General features: G+C 41.8%; 1 protein-coding gene across 1 annotated transcript in view; it reads right to left on the reverse strand.

Annotated features, from left to right (window-relative positions):
- Window positions 1–8549: 8549 nt before the first annotated feature.
- The window catches only part of LOC109913764 (E3 ubiquitin-protein ligase TRIM39-like), a 2564-nt gene continuing 1018 nt past the window's right edge, over window positions 8550–10095 (reverse strand). The window contains exon 2 of the mRNA XM_048616667.1: window positions 8550–9115. Coding sequence (XP_048472624.1) covers window positions 8550–9115 — 566 coding nt within the window. The remainder of the gene's footprint in view (window positions 9116–10095) is intronic.

The raw sequence follows: 10095 nt of genomic DNA on the forward strand, positions 1-10095 counted from the left end.
TTTCTCATTCCCTCTCTCTCTCTTCTTATCCCTGTGACATTAAAGTTAATTCATTCCTCCCTCCTCTTCCCCCCCCTCCCAAAGTTCCTCCCTCTCTTCTGTCCGTCCCGTTCCCACCCGTCCCTCCCTACACCCGTCCCATTCCCCCGTCCTTCTTCCCTCCCCCGTCCCGTCCGTCCCCCGCTCCCCTCTTCCTCCCCACTCCCCTCTTCCTCCCCACTCCCCTCTTTCACTTCCTCTTCCTACCTCGCTCCCATCTTTTCCCTTTCTCCCTCTCCCAACGACGTCTCCCTCCCCCGTCCTGTTCCCCCTCCTCCTCCTCCCCCCACCCCACCACCACACTGTCCTGTTCCCCCTCCCCATCTCCTGATGACCCTCCCCCTCTCCTGATCCCGCTCTCCCTCCATACCCCAGGCCTCACTGTTCAGTAGGTTTTCGGTGAAGAAGCGACTCTCCAGCTCGTTCATCAGGTCCGTTGTCATGACGGCCCCGCTTCCACCAAGCGAAGAAGAACCACGAGTTTTCAACAATAAACTGTCCGGAGTGCGAAGCCAGGCAGCGATTCCGTGTCACCAACACAAAACTCAGCTCAGCCCCAACTCACTACCGAGGTCCGACACGGACAGACGCTCCGAAACCTGCCTCCCCTTCCTGAGTGACATGACAACAGCCAATCGCTTTACACCGTTCCGGGGAAACTACGCCCAACGATCTGGGTGACCGGGTTAAGGACCAATTGAATCAGAGATAGTAGGAACTGCAGATGCTGGAGAATCCGAGACAACAAGGTCCAGAGCTGGATGAACACAGCAGGCCAAGCAGCTTCTGCTCCTATGATGCTGCTTGGCCTGCTGTGTTCATCCAGCTCTGCACCTTGTTGTCTAAGGACCAATTGACATCGCTTTCGGCCTAAAATCCACCGCCCAGCCACTAACTGATGGTTTCATTGGCCAATCTATTTCACCAGTGTGCACAAACCCACCTCACTCACTCTGAGTGATAGATAGTGCAGCCAATCGCACCTCACTCACACTGAGTGACAGATAGTGCAGCCAATCGCACCTCACTCACTCTGAGTGACAGATAGTGCAGCCAATCGCACCTCACTCACTCTGAATGACAGATAGTGCAGCCAATCGCCCCTCACTCACATTGAATGACCAATACACTGGTCATCCGTATGCATTGCAGATTGGAGCAATGTGGGATGCAGTGGAATTGAGATACACGTCAGTCAGGGCTAATACAAAATCCGAATGTTTACTGAATGACCACATCAGATGAAGAGAACATTCGGCCCGTCAGATTTCTTCAAGAACAATTCACTCATTCCGACTCGTGTGCTGTCAAACTTGTTTCTTTTCTTTTGTAGATTTCCCATAACTTTTTTATTTTTATAGATTTTTTCAAGACCATGATTCCGTACTTTTAACCACATTCTTAACCTTCTTTGCCATCTGTAAATATTTGAGGACACATGCGCCCCAAGCCCTCGCCCCCTCCAATGCGTCCCCGTTCTTGGATCTTCCGCTAATGTTATCTCTGTTGGACGGCCAGTTTTTTGATGCAGAGTGATGCCAACAGCATGGTTTAAATTCCTGCACCGACTGAAGTTACCATGAAGGTTCTCCTTCTCAACCTCTTCCTTGACCTGCGGTGTGGCGACCCCAGGTTAAACCAGTCGGCTGTCTCTTATGACAAAGCAGCCCTATGGTCTGGTATGGCTATGGTGACTTTATCTTTACCTTCAACATTTCTACTGAAATGATTAACTTTTCACTTCCCTACATAAATGTTACTGACTACAGGTATATCAAACAAACTTATGTCGTCAAGGTTTCCATTAATATTCAACTTACAGTTCACACTGCTTCCAAATTTTGTGCCATTTCTAGACCTGAAATTCAACCCAGTCAGGTCATGAACACTGCACATCTCCAAACCACAGTGAATCTAAACTGCCTTCCAGACACATTTATAGTCGCACAGTCACAATCCCTGTATATCATGGGATTTAATTTGTCTTTGAGCACGTTGTGTACATCTCAATCAAACGCCTTTTGGAAGTCCATTCACAGCACATCAACCAACTTATGGCCAGGATATACATTCAAAAATAAATTTGATGACGGACTAATCAGTAAGTTCAAAACCAGAAAGCTTTTTAATAGATTAAATGAAAAGAAACTTTCCAATTGGGGCAAACAACAAAAGACACTGGTATAATCTAGTTGGAAAAAAAGAATAGAGGAAGATGAACAAGGTTTTTAGCACACGCATTTTGTAATCTGGCCTTCACTACCTATCAGCGTAATGGGAACAAGTTCTGTCGTAACTTTCATAAAGCAATTGGATGAACACTTCAACGTGAAAGAAAAATACGTTTATGGGGTAAGGCATTGGAGAGGTATAAGTTGAATAGCTCTATCCAGGTACCCCTGTAGACACAAATGGCCAAACGATCATGTTCTTTCCACTCTGATTTTATGATTTTATGCTGTTTCCTGGCAGAAGCAGACATGTACTCGCTGCCTCCCAAGATCCTACTCAAGATGATGATGACTTATATATCAGAGTAAACATTAATAGCATTTCCATGCATCTACCACTTCATTTAACCCCATGTTACCACCCACTGGGTTAGCATGCTGTAAATGTAGCTTTACAATACCTAGAGACATATCAAATGTTGACGTTTTTTAAGTCTATGCAGTACTCCTATCTTTCTAACCTTCAGACTAAGGTTGATAAAAAGTACAGATAAGGTTTCTGTTCAGAATAAGATTTATTATGCATGGTAAGTATTTTGACTACAGCTACAAGTAAATAGATACAAACCACTGGCATAAAACACGATTAACAAAACTCTAATTTCTTTATACACCTCCCCCCCCCATTAAATATTTACAAACAAATAGGGAAATTGAATATTGACAGAGGTGAAACAAAGACTGGAAGTCAGTTGACTGGTCTTCGCTTCCCAAAATCGAATGTTGGGATTGATGGTTCTTCTTCAGCTAGCCAGGCCATCAATGTCCCGTTGTCTTTTGCAGTAAGATTTTGTTTTATAACTGCAGAACAAAGGCAGCTTCTACTGGGGAGAACAACTACATACCCTCCAATGTCGTTTCTTTTTTTTTTCTCTCATTCCCACTGTACCCTTGTCTCTGTAGCTTGGTTCTAGTTCTAACCGGCTCAGTTATCTGAGACCAATCAGTTTCACTTGTAAACAGGTCCTCCGCTCTTGACCGTTTACCGATTGCAGGAACCCGTTTTCACAAAGCAGAGTTCACAAGAGGTTTCGAAATCCAGGCTGTGAAATTATGCTGTCATCCTGGTAAATCTTAAATTCTAAAAACCGTCCATTTTCCTTGCAGTCCACAGTTTATAAAGAATCAGACTAACACCCGCCACCACCCAAAAATATGTTCTTTTTACAACAGCTGCAGGCTCTTAAAACTGTTTATATTAGTTTGTAATAGCTGATGTAAGTACTCAGACTCTGTTGCAATTTGTAGTAAATTTTTTAAAAGTTTAGTTTTTGCTTCTTGGATTTGATGCCGAATAGAGTCAATTTTATTTTAAAAGGGCCTCCTTTATTCCAGTCGTACTCAGATTTTCTTTTTTCGTTTTACTTGAAGGTTATCTTCCAAATGCTATCATAGACCCCCAATATAGATTACTTTTCCTTACAATGGCCATAATATAAAGGGATTACGTGCGTAGAATGTCACAATGCATTCAGTTAAATAGATAATGGCACAGTCGTGATTTAGATCAATTTCACTAAAGCAGACAGCAAAGATACTGACCATGAAATCTGTGATGTTGAAGAGGAGTCGTTTTTTATTCAGTTAATCAGTTAAGTGGTTGATTTTATTTAAGTTTTATATATTTGATGTGCATGGTATCTTTTCTATTTTAACATTATTTTCTGTAGTTAGTGAAAGGTAGTTCATTTTACGTATCAGGTGTTATTGAAAGTTCCTCCTTTTAAGCTTAACATTACGAAGGGCTTAGATGAGGTATTCAGCGAGGTGGCTAGTAGATTTAAAGAAGTGATTACACAGCAGGATCAGTCAAGTAGATGGGTTACTATCAGGAAGGGCAAGAAGATAGTTCAAAATTCTCCTGTGGCCATTCCCCTATCAAATTGAAATTCAATTTTGGAAGTGATGAAGGGGATAGTCTCTCCAAGGAAAATGGAAAGGGCAGTCAGTTATTGTACCCTTAGAATGATTCTTATGGTAAGCAGCGTTTGACAATATTTATTAGAATTGTTGTTATAGGGGACTGTCCTGTCTGGGCATAGGCAGGAGAATCTGTGGCAGTGATTGTAAATTTAGGATGGTTTGTTGCTTTCCTGATGCTAGGATTAAGGACGTTTCTAACCGTTTTAAGCATACTGTTAAAAGTGAGATTGAGAACCAGAAATTGTTATGCACAATGGAAGGAATGACATTTTTACGGAAAAGATTAAATCAGTTTAGAGTGAATTTAAGATAGGAGAAAAAAAACCCTTAGACATAGTAATTCCTGGTTTACTCCTAATGCCAAACTCAAATTAGGGAAGAAATAAAAGGATTAAATCAACGGCTGAAGAACTGGTGTGTTGTTCAAGGATTCAGGTTTTTTGGTCAATTGGAATGTCTTTTGGGATAGAAAAGACCTGTTCAGAAAGGATGGAAAGGGAAAGAATATCTTAGCAGGGAGATTTTCTCGTTCCATAAAGGAGACTTTATACTGATAGAGAGGTGGAATGGGGGAATTCTAAATATTAGTTTAAATAGAAGGATTGATGGGGAAGGTTCAGAAATTGAAGAGAGCATGTCAATTAGAGTATGTAGTAACTTTGAAGAAGGGAATTGCATTTATTTCAATACACGTCTTACAGGTAAGGCTGATGAACTCAGGGCATGTTTAAGAACATAGGATTCGGATGTTATGGTTATTATAGAACTTGGCTGAGAGATGGACAAGACTGGCAGCTCAATGTTCCAGGTTTTAGATGCAATAGAGAGGATAGGAAACGAGGCAAGAAAGAGAAGTGGGCGCTTTTGATTAAGAAATACATTACTGCTGTAACTAGAGAGCATATTTCTGAAAAATTGTCGAGTGAAAATATATAGGTAGAAATTAGAAATAAGAAAGGAAAGATCACTTTGATGGGATTGTACTATAGGACCCTCAGTAGTGAGACGGAAATTGGGAAACAAATATGTAAGGAGATCTCAGATCTATCTAAGTATTTTAAGGTTGTGATAATGAGGATTTTAATTTTCCAAACATTGACTGACACTAGCGTAGTGTTAAAGCGGTTTTCATGGTGAAGAATTTGTCAAATAACATTTTTCTTTATCAATATGTGGATGATCCTACTGGAAAAGGAGCAAAACTAGACCTTTTGTGCAATAAGGCAGGGCAACTGACTGAAGTAAAAGTGGGAGAACTCTTTGGGTCGAGCGATCATAATTCTATTCATTTCAAAATGGTTATGGAAAAGGATAAACCCATAAAAGTTAAAGGTTTTTAATTAGAGTAAGGCAAATTTTGATGGCATGCCCAAGAACTTTCAAAAGTTGATTGGAGTAGACTGTTCGCAGGTAAAAGGACGTCTGACAAGTGGGAAGGGTTCAAGAGTGTGGTGTCGAGAGTTCAGACACATTATGTTCCTGGTAGAGCGAAAGGTAAGGCTGGAAAGATTAAGGAACAATAGATGAATAAAGGCATTGAGGTTCTAGTCATAAATAAAAGAGTATCATTTTTTAGATATGGACAACTTGGTTCAATTGAATCGCTTAATCAATATAAAGAGTATAGGGGAATTCTTAGGAAAGAAATCAGGAAGGCGAAGAGAGAATATGACATACCATTGGCAGATAAGGCTAAGGATAATCCAAACATATTAAGACCAGGAGGATAACTAGAGAGAGGTTAGGACCTCTTAAAGATCAAGGGGGTCATCTTTGTGTTGAGCCCTCGAAGATGGGAGAGATAATAAATGAATATTTCGCATCAGTTTTTACTTTGGCGAAAGAAATGGAGACTAGAAAATGATGTTTTTAAGACATTTAACATTAAAGAAGAGGAAGTTTGGGAGGTCTTTGAGAATATAAAGGTGGGTAAATCTCTGGAACCTGATGTAATGTGTCCAAGAATGTTATGGGAAGTAAGGGAGCAAATTGCGAGACCCCTTGCAGAAATATCTGCATTATCTATAGCTACGGGTAAGTCTGTGATGACTGGCGGGTGGCTAGTGTTGCACCGTTGTTTAAGAGAGTTTGTAGGGAGAAACTGGAGAACTATAGGCCTGTGAGTCTGACTTCAGTTATGGGTAATTTGTTGGAGGTCATTATAAAAGATAGGATTTATGGACGTTTAGAGAGGCAAAAATTGATTTGGGATAGTCGGTATGATTTTATGCGAGGAAAATCGTGTCTCACAAACTTGACTGAGTTTTTTTGAGGAAGTTATCAAAAGGATGATAATGGCAGTGCAGTAGATGCTGTTTATTTGGATTTTAGTAAAGCCTTTGATAAGGGTCTGCACAGTAGACTAATTAGTAAGGTTAAACTATTTGAGATTCAGGGCTAGCTTGCTAGTTGGATACATAACTAGCTTAATGGCCCGACGGAGAGTAATGGTGGAGGGTTGCTTTTCAGGCTGGAGGCCTGTCATCAACAGTGTTCCACAGGGATCGGTTCTGGGTCCTCTTTTGTTTGTCATTTATATAAATGATTTGGATTAGAATTTAGAAAGCAAGGTTAGTAAGTTTGCAGAAGACACCAAAATTAGTGATGTAGTAGACAGTGAAGAAGGTTTTCCAAGATTACACAGGGATCTAAATGGGTCAATAGGCTGAAAAATGGCAGATAGAGCTCAATCTGGATAAATGTGAGGTATTGCATTTTGGTACAACAAACAAGGGTAGGGCTTATACAATTAATGGAAAGGCCTTGAGTAATGGTATAGAACAGATGGACCTAAGGCTGCAGGTAAATAATTCTTTGAAGTTTGTTTCACATATAGACAGGGTAGTTAAAAAGGTGTTTGGCACCTTTGCTCAGTCCTTTGAGTACAGGAATTGGAAAATCATGTTGAGGTTGTGCAGGACATTGGTGAAGCCTCTCCTGGAATACTGTGTCCAGTTTTGGTCGCCCATTTATTAGAAGGACATTATTAAGCTGGAGAGGGTTCATAAGTGATTACCAGGACGTTGACGGGTATGGAATGTTTGAGTTATAAAGAAAGGCTGGATCGGCTGAGACTTCTTTTCACTCGAGAGTGGGTGTTTGAGAGGCAATCTGATAAAAGTTTAGAAAATAATGAGAGGTGTAGATAGAGTCTTTTCCCCAGGATGAGTGATTTCAAGACCCGGGGGCACATTTTTTTTAAGGTGAGAGGAAAGAGATTTAAAAAAGACATAAGGCATTTTTTGACACATTTTTTCACTTGTGGAATGAACTTCTTGAGGAAGTGGTGGATCCGTGTACAATTACAACGTTTAAAGGACGTTTGGATAAGTACGTGAATAGGAATGTTTTGGAGGGCCACGTGCCAGAAGCAGGCAGGTGGAACTAGTTTGGTTTGGGATTATGTTCGGCATAAGTTGGGCCGAAAGGTGATGTACGCTTCTATGATTCTATGACTACGACTCCATTAACTTTCTGGTGCATACCAACTGAAATGTTTAATGCAGTTGCACATTATCTATTCATGGCCAACCCTACTTGTATAGTTCACATATTAATCCAGGCGTCAAACCAGTACTTACAACAGTCTCACCACACTTAGGCGATTGAATTGACACGAGGCAGGTTCCTATCGTAATGTAAATTCAAAGCTGCCGAAATAGGCAAATTTCCACTTCTCCCATTTTCTTGCGAGTGACATTTTGGGCAATGTATACAGACTTGTGCAAAATCAGTTTCCTTTGTCAGTGTTACTAAATCACGCAAGTATGATACTGCAGCTTGGATTTAGTCAACCCAGCATCTGCACAACGGGTGCAGAAGCAAACGCGCAATAAATTAAAATAAACAAGAAATAATAGAAATATTCAGCAGACCACATGCTCACTGCCTGTAAATCAGTACACTGCAGAATATTTCTTATTTTTTTTTCTGTTGTTTTCCTTTCTGCCTCGCCCTTTCCCTATATTGTGCGCCTCACTTCCCCTCTCTCACCTGTCAGTAGTGAAACGATTTGATGTCCCCCTGGAAAGATTCCATTGAGCCCAACCTGAGAACCACTGACTGACTCTTCTCAAACGCCGTCATGTAGCGCCAGCTTCCGTCTATAGGGCAACATTACACGCAGGTAGGTCTTCTAGTTCTTGCAGTTCATAGCTCATTCTACCCAGCAAGTCGCTGTCTACAATTGAGCTTCTATTTATTTCTTTTCTCCAGCCCTACAAGAGCACCTTGATTATCTTTCAGTTCCCAGTTCCGTTACAGGGTTTCTTCTCGGCATGTTAACCTGATTTCTCTCTCTACCTGTGACGGAGACCTACCCCCATCAGTTGGCAAGAGGCAGTGGGACTGGTGAAATTATGGGATGGATCTGTCAGTGCCCTTTAGTCCGCAGATTGTCAGCGGGGTGGAGTTACTCCCGTCCTCGTTCCATCCCGGACTGAAGATGGGAAATATTCTCTCAGTGAAAGTGTGAGTGAAAGTGTGGAGATGCGACATGTTGTCCGCATTGTAAAATGACACCTGTCCACCCTCATAGTCCAGGAAAACCCCGATCTTCCGGGGATTCACACTCAAAATGAGGGGAGTCAATAAGGGAGATGTGACGGCAAAATAACCTCTTCCAGGATTGAGCCACAAAATCCAATAACCATGTTTAGGCCTCGGAACTATAATCCCTTTCCTGTTGACAGACTCTCGGGACACCCCTAAAATCCATTCGGTCTTGGTTCCCACCTCCACCTCCCAGTAATGTCTCCCTGATGTGAATCCCTCTGATCCCAGCACACAGAGCCATGAATCAAATCTCTCCGGGGATTCAGGGAGCGGCAGAGTTTCGTCTCCGAGTCTCACACTGGTCCGGTCCTCAGACAGGATGAGGCGGGGATTCGCTGTGCTCGGATCCAGGGTCAGAGGGGCTGGAGCTGGGACAAATTTAAAAATAGCAGAGTCAGTGATTTAGAGGGAAAGAGGCGAGGTGACCTGCAAAGTTAGAGTGCACCCTGAAGTCAGAAAAATGAGAGGCAGAAATTGGTAAGGGGAAGGCGATGTAGAACATGCGTATGGCGGCAAGAAAGGTTTGAGATAAGAGAGCAAAGGAATGGGGAAGGCAGTGACGAGTCAGGGAGAGTGGAAGGGAAGAGGAAGAAGCAGCGTGGCAGGGAGGAAGAGAGGGAGCGACAAAGCGGAAGGTAGTGATGGGGTGAGTTTGAAAGGGATTTGAGAATGGCTGAAAACACCAATAATGTACTGGCTAGAGACCGAAAGCTCTGAATTTCATTTAAATTTTGACTTTTCGTCCTTTAAACAGTTTTAAATAGGTCGAATTATTAGACTTCAAGTGTATGGAAATATATTTTGTTCTCTTAATGTAGACCAAAATAATATAAAAACATCAAAGTGAGTTAAGTATTTCAGCATTCAATGTATTGATGGAAGCGATGCTTGAATACATCCATGTTATCAACGGAACATCAGCTTGCTGGGCTAAAAACATGCATTTCAGGATAGGTACGCAGAGCATCAGAGGAGCAGGAAAGTTGACATTTCGGGTCGGGACCCTTCTTCAGAAACGTCAACTTTTCTGCTCCTCCGATGCTGCCTGGCCTGCTGAGTTCCTCCAGCTCCACACTGTGTTGTCTCTGACTCCAGCATCTGCAGTTCTTGCTATCCTACGTACGCAGTTTGGTATTTTCACCCACACTGTCATTTCATGAACAAATGTATGCATAGAATCTATTTGAAATGATCGTGACTCCAGACACCAGTGAAAACTAAAATACGACAGAATAGGCACAGCCAATATATTATTAACGTTTGTGCATTTTAGATCATCATAAAATAATACATTGCATCAATAATGAAGGAAAAAAAACAAAAGAACTGCGGATGCTGTAAATCAGGA

This window comes from Rhincodon typus, chromosome 35, assembly GCF_021869965.1.
Source record: "Rhincodon typus isolate 14 chromosome 35, sRhiTyp1.1, whole genome shotgun sequence".
NCBI lineage: Eukaryota > Metazoa > Chordata > Chondrichthyes > Orectolobiformes > Rhincodontidae > Rhincodon > Rhincodon typus.